Source organism: Felis catus, chromosome E2 (genome assembly GCF_018350175.1).
Source record: "Felis catus isolate Fca126 chromosome E2, F.catus_Fca126_mat1.0, whole genome shotgun sequence".
NCBI classification, from domain to species: Eukaryota; Metazoa; Chordata; class Mammalia; order Carnivora; family Felidae; genus Felis; species Felis catus.
In genome coordinates, this window is record NC_058382.1 from 48,772,322 (window position 1) to 48,786,065 (window position 13,744).

At 44.5% G+C, this 13,744-nt stretch overlaps 1 protein-coding gene across 2 annotated transcripts in view; it reads left to right on the forward strand.

Moving 5' to 3' along the window:
* ST3GAL2 (ST3 beta-galactoside alpha-2,3-sialyltransferase 2) overlaps window positions 1-6,755 on the forward strand; it is a 48,856-nt gene extending 42,101 nt beyond the window's left edge. For both annotated transcript variants that reach the window (XM_023244896.2, XM_045045821.1), the window contains 4 exons: window positions 482-661; window positions 2,886-2,931; window positions 3,224-3,343; window positions 4,211-6,755. In XM_023244896.2, coding sequence (XP_023100664.1) covers window positions 482-661; window positions 2,886-2,931; window positions 3,224-3,343; window positions 4,211-4,384 — 520 coding nt within the window. In that variant the 3' untranslated portion in view covers window positions 4,385-6,755. The remainder of the gene's footprint in view (window positions 1-481; window positions 662-2,885; window positions 2,932-3,223; window positions 3,344-4,210) is intronic.
* Window positions 6,756-13,744: the final 6,989 nt, after the last annotated feature.

A 13,744-nucleotide genomic window follows, 5' to 3' on the forward strand; every position in this document is an offset into this window, starting at 1 on the left:
CTCTCTCTCTCTCTCTCTCTCTCTCTCTCTCTCTCTGCCCCTCCCCTGCTCTCTTTCTCTCTTGCTCTCTGTCTCTCAAAATAAATAAATAAACATTAATGGGGCACCTGGGTGGCTCAGTCGGTTAAGCAGCCTACTTCAGCTTAGGTCATGATCTCACAGCTCTGAGTTTGAGGGCCCGCATTGGGCCCTTTGCTGACAGCTCAGAGCCTGGCCTGCTTCAGAGTCTGTTTCTATCTCTCTCTGCCCCTCCCCTGCTCACGCTCTGTCTCCCTCTTTCTCTAAAAAAGAAAATAAAAACATTTAAAAACAAAGAAAGATGTATGGAAACTGATTTGACAATAAATTTCATATAATAAATAAATAAGTAAATAAATAAATAAATAAAATAAAAATAAAGAAAGGAACTTTAAAAAAAGATAAAAATCTTGTACCACTTTCTATGGCGGTTTATTCTCATGTCACCCTCTTGTCCTTACAGGATGAATCAGGCGCCAACCGTGGGCTTTGAACAGGATGTTGGCAGCCGAACCACTCATCATTTCATGTACCCCGAGAGTGCCAAGAACCTGCCCGCCAATGTCAGCTTTGTGTTGGTGCCCTTCAAAGCCCTGGACCTCCTCTGGATTGCCAGCGCTTTGTCCACGGGGCAGATCCGATTGTAAGTCGCTCTGTTGACTGGGAGTGGAATGTGGGTGACAGAGCATTTTGAGAGGAGTCTTCCCAAGGATTGGCTCTTAGAATTCTTTTAACTGAATATTTTGACCGAGAGGGGCTGGTGAAGAGGGAGGCAATAGTAGGGAGAGCCCAAAGTGGTGCGTTAGCTGGGGCCACAGGTTATTCAGTGTCACTCCTACATAGTGACAGCCAGCTTCCTGTAGGTAGAAAGGGTAGCAAGGTTTTGGTCTCCTTTCCAGGAGGTGGCTCCTGACTGTGGGAGTTCTGCATTCTGAGAATTTTCTTTAGAGACAGTTGCTCAATCACAGCTGGGAACCTGAGGAAATTTAATATGTCATTTTTTATTTTATTTTACTGAAGTGTGGTTGACATACAACATTACATTAGTTTCATCACCAAGTATTTTTTTTTTATTTTTAATGTTTATTTATTTTTGAGAGACACAGTGGGAAGTGGGAGAAGGGCAGAAAGAGAGGGAGACACAGAATCCGAAGCAGGCTCCAGGCTCCAAGCTGTCAGCACAGAGCCCAACATGGGGCTTGAACTCATGAACCGTGAGATCATGACCTGAGCTGAAGTTGGATGCTTAACTGACTGAGCCACTCAGGCACCCCATCACTAAGTATTTTTTAGCATCTCTATTGAGGTACAAGTCACATGCCATACAGTTTACACATTTAAAGTATACAAGTCAGTGGCTTTTATTAAATATGGTGTTGTGTAACTATCACCACAATTATTTTTAGAACTCCTTTCATCTTCTTAAAGATGAAGATCTTTAAAGATCTAAAGATACCTCTGTACCCCTTAGCCATCACCCTCACTCCCTCTACTCCCACACCCCAGCCCTAGGCAACAACCACTAATCTACTGTCTCACTGTGTGTGTGTGTGTGTGTATGTGTGTGTGTTAAAAGGTATACAACATATGGGGTGCCTGGCTGGCTCAGTTGCTAGAGCATGTGATTCTTGATCTCACTGTTGTGAGTTCAGGCCCCACATGGGGTGTAGAGATTACTTAAAAACAAATAAATAAATACAAACTCATTTTCTCAGATCACTGCCCACATTCTCCACCAAAATTATAAGTACACTCAGGGCACCTGTGTGACTCAGTCAGTTAAGCGTCCAACTTCGGCTCAGGTCATAATCTCACAGTTCATGGATTTGAGCCCTGTGTCGGGCTTTGTGCTGACAGCTCAGAACCTGGAGCCTCCTTTGGAATCTGTATCTCATTCTTTCTGCCCCTCCCCTGCTTGTGCTGTCTCTCTCTGTCTCTCAAAAATAAATAAATGTAAAAAAATTTTTAAATAAGTACATTCGCTTTGTTGTGCAAAATGCCACCCTATCCATCCCCAGAACTTTTTCATAATTTCAAGTGGAAATTGCATTCATTAATAACTCCCCATTTCCCCGACCCTTAGCCTCTGATAACCACTAATCTTTTTGTCTGTATGATTTGACTATTATAGGTACTTCATGTAAGTGGAGTCATAGTGTTTGTCCTGGCTTATTTCACTTAGTGTAGTGTTTTCAGGGTTTATCTGTGTTGTAGCATGTACAGGATTTCATTCCTTTTAAAGGCTGAGTAGTATTCCACTATATGGGTATACCATATTTGCTTTATCAATTCATCCATCAGTGGACAGTTAAGCCGTTTCCACATATTGCCTGCTATTTGCCTGCATTTTGTCACTATGTATTTTTTAAACACAGAAATATAAATTACAGTTTCCTGACTTTATCTTATGATAAAGTTTAAGTTTGAGTTTAAGTCCCTTGCTTAGAAAAGGAGTATAGACTACGGGTGCCATGGCTGGCTAATAGGGAAGGAGGGATTTGTACCAAATATGAGGATAGTAGCAAGAGGGTCATTGTAGGCAGAACTAAGACAAATATAGTGGGTGTGAGATGATTGGCTAAATTAAGTGGGGAGTTCACAGCTGAGTGTTGTGGAAAGAAACATTTGGGCTGGATAATAGAAGGCACCAATGTTTGTCTAAAACATCCTTATTTTATCCTAAAGAACATAGGTAGCTGCTGAAGTTTTCTGAGCAAGGTACTGCAGTGATGTGCTCTGGGAAAGCAGTCTGGAAGCAGGGGATCTGTTGTAAGGCTGTCATCACTCAGGCCTGACAAGGAGGAAAGGCATCTGTGGACCTTTCTAGATCCCAAGGGCCATCTAAATTTTCTTCTTTCTGCTTGCAGCACCTATGCACCAGTGAAGTCTTTCCTTCGAGTGGACAAAGAAAAGGTAAGCTCCCACCTCTCCCTTGTTCATCCCCATCTCATTAGAAATGGTGCAGATTTGACTACTGGTGTGCCCAGTCCTGTGGCTCAGGTGTCCCCCAGTGCCCTTCCAGAACCGTCAGAGTCCACCCATCTGCTGGTATGCCTGACCCCCCTCAGAGGCCACAGGAACTAGGGAACTTGGAAGAACAGGTCTGCTGGCAAGCATGGAGGAACTGGCAGAAGCTACTTAGAGCCTGGCCTGAGTCTCCAGACCCCAACACCCCTCATGTGTCTGTTGCCTTTTCTCTTCCCAGGTTCAGATCTACAACCCAGCCTTCTTCAAGTATATCCATGACCGGTGGACAGAGCATCACGGGCGGTACCCTTCTACAGGGATGCTGGTGCTCTTCTTTGCCCTGCATGTGTGCGATGAGGTGGGTAACCCGGTGTTATGGGTAAAATAGGGATACCCATGGAACAGAGGGGATTAGCCCTTCTTAGGGCTTAGCAGAGCAAGAGGAACGTGCTTTTGTAGGCAGAAACCAAGTGGCTTTGATTTCCTGCATTTCTAGGCTGTAAAGTATACATCTTCATTTCCCAAACTTACTACTCATGATTTTACCAAACCTGAAATCACTTCAGTGAAAAGTTAAATTTATTTAAAAAGGAAACAGAACATTACTACCATAATTGGTATTACTTGTCATAAAGAAAAAAATCATCAAAAATATAAATAGAACGGAAATAATGAAGTTAAGTTCCAGCGGGATGGTCTTCTCCCACCGCTGTGGGCCCTAGGCCTACCCTCTGTGTGTTAACACTGCAGGTCATTCGTTCCAGGAGCGCATCTCACTAGCAAGCAGGGCTGCTGTGCCATACTCGCTCACGCCCAGCACACCCACTTTTGCCAGTAAATTCAGTGTGTGGTATTGGGTGCTTGACTAGCTTTCATATAAAAGTATTACATTAAAAAACAAAAACAACAACAAAACCAAAAAAAGGAACGTTAGCAACGGTGGGAGAGGTCCCATAGCCCCAGACCGAGGCGTATCGCTGTAATCAGACGGGTGGAAGAACCGAAAGGGAGCAGCAGTCTTGCCAGTCGGTATCCTTAGCTCCAGGCCTGGGTGTCGCGTATTCCCGTTGCCTCCCGCGCTCTGCGAATTGACGAACTGCGCGTCTCTTAGCTGTAGTCGGGTCGCTGCAGCCCCTTTCTCCTGGCCCACCGCGACCCGAGGCTCTCCCGTGCCCTGTCCTCCCGCTCTCCGACACGGGGTGACCTGCGCCGCCCTCCCCTGCAGGTGAACGTGTACGGGTTCGGGGCCGACAGCCGGGGCAACTGGCACCACTACTGGGAGAATAACCGGTACGCGGGCGAGTTCCGGAAGACTGGGGTGCACGACGCCGACTTCGAGGCCCATATCATCGACATGCTGGCCAAGGCCAGCAAGATCGAGGTCTACCGAGGAAATTGAACCCGCGACCCTTCCGGGCCAGGCGCGAACCTCGGGCGCTGGCTCCTAGCCGGGACTCCAGGCCAGCCGGAGGTCGGTGGCCTCGGCGTGGGCACGGCGCCCCATTGGGCGTTTCCAGGCCCTTAGGGGCGACGTCAGGGCGCGGTCTGGACTAATCATGCTGCAAGTCCAGCGTGCGCTGGCTGTCCCTCGCCAATCATGAGACTGGGGACTAGCCGGCCAGGCACCAATCAGCGCTGCAGTCGAAGCGGAGGATTTTTTTTTTTTTTTTTTTTTTCTCCCAGCCAATCATGCGACTCAAGGAGAACTGCCGGCACTGGGCCCGTCTCTTCCAATCAATGGCCTTCGGAGGCGGGCCGGCGGCCGCTGAATCCCCTCTCCCCTATGCTTTGGGTAGAATTTTATTTCACGCTTTTTAAGGAACAGAGGTTGGTTCCGGCCTCAGTGAGGTACTTTCCTCAGTGTCTGTAGGAGCATTGCCCGCCGCTCGTCGACCTCACTCGGTCAGGGGCGCCGAGAAGGAGACGGTGGGGAAGGTGCGGGGCAGCGGCCGTTCGGCTTCCCTTGCGGGGGCTGGTGGGGGGCGGGGGTGACCCTCTTGACCTCCGGGTGGGCGGTGGGGCGTTAGCCGTTCCTATATGGTGGTCTAGGGGAGATCAGATGGTTTCCGGGGAGCGCGCCTTCATCCCAGGGTAAAAGCTGGAGCCCTCTCAAACCTCTTCAGACTCAAGAGAATTTTGGACCCCACGTTTCCTTTTTCTATCAAGCCCAGATGGGTGAGTGTAAACCCACCAAAGAAATGCAGTGGCTTGTGGGTCCCCTCCTCTTTCTCCCCATCCCCACCTTTGGCCACCCTATGGAATGGCCTTTCTGACCAGGGCATTTAGCATCTCACCAGAAAACTAGAACTGTATTCACCCGTTGCTAACGGGCGGAATTCGCCTAGGGCCTAACTCTGGAACACAGGTGTAAGGAACACGGCAGGGGACAAGGAAGCCCAGTCACTTCAGATGTAAGGTGCTTCTCACTCTCGTGTACTCTCGGCCCCTACTGTTCACCCAAAACCTTTTCAGTGGCTCTTCTTAGGCCCTGGGCCTCCTCACCAGCCTACCTGTCCTGAAAAAAAATCAAAACTTGCCCTGGGGGTTGGGGGGCACTGTTGCATCTTCACTCCCTACCCCCCCCCCCCCCGCCCGCTCGCGCGAATAATCGAGCGCGCGCACACACTCGCGCGCGTTTGGCCTGCTCTAGGGACAGGGAGCAACACGTGGGAAAGAAGGCTGGAGATGGGGAACCCAGCTTGCCTGGTGCATGCACCTTCTTCCTTCATCCATCACCCCAAAGAGGAGTAGGAAACCTTTGCTTGGGGTGGAATTTGCTTTGGTCTCGTAATTTAATTAACTTGAGGTTACCAGGGATGGCTGACCAACACAGATTTTTTTTAAACTCTACGTTGGCCAGGCAAATAGCTGGGATTCTAGCTGGGGAGGAGTAGACTTGCCCGCTTGCATGCCTCCTCTCCTGCCCTTGTGTCCCCTCTCCCCCATGCTCACTTCCTGCCTCCTTGCTCTAACCCACTTTCCATTTCCAAATCTAGAAGGGCAGGGAAACCAGCAAACGGGTTACAACTGGAATTTACCTGCATGACTGAACCCAGCTAAAGCTCTGACAGGAAGCTGTTGATGGTATTCTCACCTTACAAGGTTGGGGAAATTTCGGAGGGGGGAAAGGGCTTCTGTGAAGTTTCCAAACTACTAATAGGATCCCCCTTCCCAACAGTGAGGAACACAAATACCACCCTTTATCTTAGTGAGTTGATACCACCAAGCAGCCTCCTGGCCATTGGTGTAGTTCCTGCAGCTGGCTGGGGGAACAGGGACCAGCAGGGAGTATTTTAGAAGAGGATTGGGGCAGGGCAGTGGGCACCCCTAAAAGTTAATATATTGAGAACGTAGCTAGAGTCTGTTCCTTTCCAATTCCAAAAGTAGGAGGAGTAGAGCATGAGGGTGGATTTGGGGGGCCTTTAGTGGAATGCCTCTCTCAGGGCCTACCCCATCATTTTAGAGAGTCAAGGCACCAGCCATTCTTGCCAGTCTCAGCTCAGTGCTTCCTGAAGAGGCAGTTTGGAGTGTTTAGAAGATGAAAAAATGCGATTATGCCAAACAGTATTGAGCAGAATAATTTATTTCTTTTCTGTTCCTTTTTCTTTTTGTTTTGTTTTGTTTAAAACGTTAATAAATCCCCTTTCTGGAAGAGATAGGTCCCAGCATCCAGCCCAGATCTCCTTTTCTGCAATAGTTATTTAAACAAATGTTTTTTATTTTCTTCCCTTTCTCTCTCTTTCTGAATTAAAAAGAACAAAAGAACCATATAGTCATTTGTCTATTTGAAATGGGTATGGTTGTGGAAAGAAGAAATCTCTGTCAGCCGGGACCTATGACCAAGTAATGACTAAGAACATTGGGTGGAAGGTTCGAAGGAGAAAAGAGCATGACTCCAAACACCTGCCCCCGTATACACGAGGCCTCCCAACCCAGTCCACCAACAGTGCCCTCTGAAATAGTGGTTCTTCACCACTGTCCTTTGGGACACGTGAGTGGATCAGCAGGGCAGAGACTGTCCCCTGCCAGGGGCCCCACAGCATGCAGATCCAGCAGGCACCAGGATGGGGTTTCCCACAACATTTCCAGGTTATGCAGAACTCCCTGTGATGCTGTAGGTGTGGGTTGGCAGGAAATTGACAGAATGGGAGGAGCAGGTTGCACAGGCATCCGAGGCACTTCCTTGGACCATCTGGACCCCTAGAGTCTACTTTGTGCAATGGAATGCCACCAAACATCCAATTTTATAGTTCAATGGACCAACTACTATGGATCTCACAACAGACAGCTTTGAGTCTAAACTCATTTGGTGTCCTGCAATTCACTTTCTGCCTGTGCCCAAGAGCAATCCAGGAGTTGCTTTTCACTTGGAGAATAACTTTTGGTAGAGGAGTGTATTGGTATTTTTCTAAAACCCTAGAACAGGGGCTATAGTTCTCTTACTTGGAGTTGTCAGAGACTCCTTCCATCTTTCTCCCTCTACCACAGACACTGTTAGCATTTGGTTGCCTGGGTCCTAAAGCCTGGTGGCAGGACAGTGTACGCATAGGCTAGACTTCCGAGAACCATTTCTTGTTTGGGTCCCACTCAACTCAAAGCCAGCTGCCTTCCAGGTCACTAACTGGTTGGAGCAGCACTCCCCAATGTTGTACCTGTTGCCTCCACAATCAAGAGTTCCACCAAATTGTGTATCTTTTTTTTTTTTTAATGTTGGCCAAGGGCTGTGTTGCTTTGATCCCACAAAGATATCATATCTAGAACAACAGGTCAGCATTACCATTCGATTGCATTTGCAATAAACTGTCAGTTTTTAAGAGTCAAATGATGAGTAAGTGGGATGAGGAAAAAATCACCCACCCCTGTACAACTCAAGTTGATGGCAGCACCAATTTCTGTAGATGCTGTTAGAGTGTGGTGTTGACTTTTTTTTTTTTTTTTCCACTTACTATTTTGGACATTGTCCCAGGGACTTCTGTTTGGTCCATCTATCGTAGTCACCCTCATTCCATGGGTAAGGTTGTCAATCTGGGGATTTCACCAGGTAGTGAATGTCTCTTCCCTTTTGGGACAGGAAATTCCAGGCATGACTAATATTTTTGCAGTTTGCTTTATTGCCCTTTGCAGATACTGAGTTTTTTTACAAGTTGAAGGTTTGTGGCAACCGTGCAATGAGCCGGTCTATCAGCACCATTTTTCCAACAGCATTTGTTCACCTTGTGTCTGTGTCACATTTTAGTAATTCTCACAGTATTTCAAACTTTTTCATTACTATATTTGGTATAGTGATCTGTGATCAATGGTTACAACTTGCTGAAAACTCAGAAGATGGTTAGCATTTTTTAGCAATAAAGTTGTTTGTTTTTAATTTTTTTAAATTTATTTTTGAAAGAGACTGAGTATGGGGCGCCTGGGTGGCTCAGTTGGTTAAGCATCCGACTTTAGCTCAAGTCATGATCTCATGGTTCGTGGGTTTGAGCCCCACGTCGGGCTCTGTGCTGACAGCTCAGAGCCTGGAGCCCACTTCAGATTCTGTGTCTCCCTCTCTCTCTGCTCCTCCCCCACTCAGGTTCTGTTTCTCTGTCTCTCAAAACTAAAACATTAAAAAAAAAATTAAAAAAAAAAAAAAAGAAAGAGACTGAGTGTGAGTGGGGGAGGGACAGAAAAAGAGGAAGACAATCCAAAGCAGGCTCCAGACTCTGAGCTGTCAGCACAGAGCCCAACACGGGGCTTGAACCCACAAACTGTGAGATCATGACCTAAGCCGAAGTCGGAGGCAGTTGGCTTAACCATCTGAGCCACCCAGGCGCCCCAGGGCATAAACATTTTTATACATAATGCTGTTGTACACTTAATAGGCTACAGTATAGTGTAAACATAACTTTTATATATACCAGGAAACCAAAAAATTCATTACACTCACTTCATTGTGATACTTTATTGTTGCAGTCTGTGACCCAACCTGCAATCTCTCAGAGGTATGCCTGTACCTTAAAATGGGTCTGTGGTCTTATTGGACCCACCATTAAATGAACTTGGGTCAGAGCTCCATCTATCATTTGCCATAATAAGCCTGACTCTAACTGGTGGACCACTTTGGTTGGATGTGAGAGCTTGTATCTGATAACTCCTGAAGCTCTGGGTATTTCCCTTTCCCTAGTGCACTGTCACTTTGGGAAGTAGGTCCCTCAGGAAAGACATGGGGGAAGATTTAGGTTCCGCACCTGAGCTATGTCAGAGAGTCACTCCTCAAAGGACCCTGGAATCCTCTTGAAAAAGAGGCTCCATGTGTGACCTGAATTAGGTCTGGGAACTGGGTGAGAAGCTGTGAATCCCCAAGACTGTGACCCAGGCTCCTCAGCAATCTTTGAATTTCTGCTCCCATGCATGTTAAGCAGAACCTTAGTAGCCTGTCTGGCATCTAATTCCTAGAGATCCTAATGGTCCATTAACTATTGTCCCAAATCCTTGTAGGTCAGAACTCTAATTATCATCCTGTGGTCTGTTGTGGTAATGTGCCCACCACCACAAGTAGTAGGCACGTCTTTTTGGACTTTATCATGTTGGGATCACATCATTCTGACTTACACATGACCGCCAACAGAGTTCATCAAAGATGGCACACCAATCACTAATGCATTTTTTAATTTTTTAAACCATTTTTGATGTGGGATATAATCAATATGCAGAAAAGAGCATAAAGATCAGCGTACTAAAATAGATAATTTCATGAATTATTTTTTTTAAAGCTCCATAATGGGAATTTATTTGGCAAAATTTATAGATAAATAGATAACATTTCTATGGTAAAGAAAAGCAACTTCCACTGCCATTTCATTATCAAAATGGACTGAGGAAAAGGAGAAGAGAGGTGGTTGAACATGTTATTTGGAAGAATTAGAAAAACTAGAATGTTGTATATTTTTCCAGCTTCAATGAGATATAACTGACATATAACATTGTGTAAGTGTATAAGGTATACAACATCGTGCTTTTATATGTGTATATATTCCAAAATGATTACCACAATAAGGTTAACACATCAGTCATCTCATATAATTAACATTTTGTGTGTGTGTGGTGAGAACTTTTAAAATCTCTCTTAGCAACTTTCAAATATACAATACAATATTGTTAACTATAGTCACCATGCTGTACGTTACATCCCCACAACTTATTTATCTTATAACTAGAAGTTTGTAGCTTTGACCACCTTCACCCCACCACCTCCTCCCCCTGGGAACCACCAATCTGTTTTATGAGTTTGTTTTTTTTAAGATTCCACCTATTAAAAACAAAACAAAACAAAAAGATTCCACCCAAAGTGAGATCATATAGTATTTCTCTGTCTTATTTCACTTAGCAAAATGCCCTCAGTCCATCCATGGACTTTGTTGTTACAAATGGCAGGATTTCCTTTTTTATAACTAAGTAATACTCTATTTTATATGCCCCACCCCCACCCTCACACACCACCACATTTTCTTTTCCCATTTTTCCGTTGATGGGCACTTCGGTTTTTCTATGTCTTGTATATTGTAAAAAATACTGAATTGAACATGAAGGTGGAGATATCTCTTTGATTTCATTTCTTTCAGATAAATACCCAGAAGTGGAATTGTTAGGTTGTATAATAGTTCTCTATTCACATGCAAAAGAATGAAACTGGATCCCTGTCTTAAATCAGTCACAAAAATGATTCCAAATAGAGTAAGGACTTAAATGTAAGACCTGAAACCATAAAACCCCTAAAAGAAAATGTGGGTGAAAGCCCCTTGACATTGGTCTTGGCAATGGTTTTATGGATATGATACTGAAAGCACAAGCAAAATAAACAAGTGGGACCACATCAAACTATAAAACTGCTGCACAGCCAATGAAACAATCAACAAGATGAATGACAACCTCTGGAATGGGAGAAGATATTTGCCAAACATATCTGATAAGGGTCTAATACCCAAAATATATAAGGAACTCCTACAACTCAATAGCAAATAATTAATTAGATAGATAGACCATTTAAAAAGTGGGCAGTGGATCTGAATAGACATTTTTCCAAAGAAAATATTCAGATGGCTAAGAGACACATAAAAAGGTGCACAACACACTAATCCTCAGGGGAATACAAATGAAAACCACAATGAGTTATCCCCTCACACCTGTTAGGGTGGCTATTATCAAAAAGGTGAGAGATAATTGCTGGTGAGGGTGAAGAGGAAGGGAGCCCTTGTGGTGAGAATGCAAATTGGTGCAGCCACTATGCAAAACAGTATGGAGGCTCCTTAACAAGTCATTTTCAGATGAACACCCATAGCCACCACCCAGGCTGTGGGAGTAGTCCAGAGGCCTCCCCACTCCATCTTCCTTGCCAAGCACAACCCCCTTCCTGTCTCTGAAGGTGATCACTGCCCTGACATTCATGTTCACTTGAGTCTATTTCTGGATACTCTGTTTCATTAGCCTGATTGCCTAGACCTAAGCCCATATGGAAACGTGGTTAATAATAAATATGGCCTCTCAAATCATTTAGGAAAAGAGGGATGCTTACATAAATTTTATCAGGATAACTAGATAACTATTTGGAAAAAGATACAATTACAGTCCATACCTTAAACCATTCACCAAAATGCCAAGTGAATCAGAACTAAATGTAAAAAAATAAAACCCTAAATATGGTAGCTCTTTGATTTACTAAAACAGATAAATTTCAGCTTTGTAGTTGGTTTTGGATTGGGATTTTTTTTCATGCTCTATATAGTTCCCTGTATTGCTAAAAATGGGAACTTTTTCATGCTGTTTGTGTGTTCCAAACATTTTGTTAAATTCCTTTTCTGCTGATGTAATTGCCCCCATTTCATTTGTCCATAGGAGTTTATCCCTTATTCATTTTTTCCTTATAGGTTATAGGGGTTGTGGGAAAGCTAGGTTACGTGCAATGTTTAATCATATACTTAGTAGACACCTTTTCCTTCCTTGGTTTCCCTCTGTCTCCACAGAGTAGGCTCTTCGTGATTGCTTATTTAACTCCTCTCTGTCATGATGGAGGCTTTTGAAATAATTCGGAATTGAAGATTGTTTTCAGAAATAGTAGATCAAGAAACTGCTTGGGAACTTTGTACATGGATGGGGCTTACCTGCTATCTGGGTGGCTGGCCAGGGAACCAGACATTCCATGGGGGTGAAGGGGTAAGGATGAGCTGGGTTATGTTACGGTAACAAATACCCCTGAAACTCCCACTGGCTCAAAACAGAAATGTTTGTTTTTCACTCAAGCCACATTTCCATCCCAGGGATCTTCACTCATCATGGTTACTCAAGGACCCAGATGGGTAGTGATACCATCTGTGGTGGATTTGTGGTCTCAGGGGCAGGGAAAAGAGAATCTGGCGAACCACAAACTGTCTCTTAATGTCTACTCACAATTCCTTGATGCCAAAGGAGTCCCATGGCCATGCCTGAGTTTAGCTGAGATGTGAAACTCTTCTCTAGGTGAAGTACCGTGTGTGGATGAGCAATAATACAGTCTATAACACAGAGGGCTCTTCAGAGAGAAGTGCTTGGATGTATGGTTTGGACAGGGGCGGATGGATGCCTGGGAAGGGAAGGAAGGGGTTAAGTGTTTTACCCACCAGGGAACAGCTGCAGGCTGCCATTCAGCAGGCTAGGAGCTCCTTCCTGTAACATGTTTGGCAAGATTAGGAACAATTCTTCTTTGCTAGGTGAGAGAAAAGATGGGATCCTAAAACTGTATTGAAAAATCAAAATATTGCAAGGAAAATGAAAATCAAAACATTCTTTTCTGAGTGTGATTTAGGAATCAGTGCTCCTTCTCACCACCCTTCCAGAAAAATCACAGCTTCTGCAGCAAGTCTATGCCTGGGTGACAACCAACCCACAAAACTGCAAGAAGATGCCCCCTCTTCCCACTCTTGCTGAACCATGGCTATCAGGGCCAGCCTGTTCCTGAGAATACAGAATTAACACCTTTCATCTAACAACGGATTCTGTTCTTGAGCATAATACAGGCTCTTTATGGCAGCATGGTTTCCCTCCAGGGAGAAGGTAGAACATTTGGTGTCAGCATTCAGAGGGATCAGAGTTTAATCCTCCCTTTGCTATATACCCTTTGTTTTTTTTTTTTTTTTTACATAAAAAAATAATATATTCATTACAAAAATAATTCAAACATTTCATAAATATATAAAGTAAAACATGGAAGACTTCCTGCAGTATTTCATTTGTATTTATAACTTGTCATAAAATGGGTAAAGGGAACCATAGAAGGAAAGGGAACCCTGCCCACTTTGGACCACTGTTCTAGTCTCCCAGGCTTTGTCTCCAGAGCTCTTCCTGTGCAACCCATTTCCATACACCCTTCCCTTCAAGGGAAGGGTCTGGAATCTCAGCTTTCTTTGCTATGAAGAATAACTAAGTTTTAAGACTTGAGCATACATCAAAAAAAATTTTTTTAAGTATCAAAGTCACCTTAACCATGTGATCAAGATTAACATCACCAGTCTATACTTATATAAATACATGATTCAATATATTAATAAATGGGGAAGAGACAAATCTCCCATGTAGAATTCCAAATAATTTATGTAGCTACTGTGCCCTCATGGAGGGGGAGCATGCTCCCCACTCCTTAGATGTGCATAGTGACTTCCTTTCAAAGACTAAGGTATGGAAAGGAGGGGAGGAAGAGTAATTTTACAGTGGAAAAACCTGACAAACACTACCTCAGCCAGGTCATCAAGGTCAA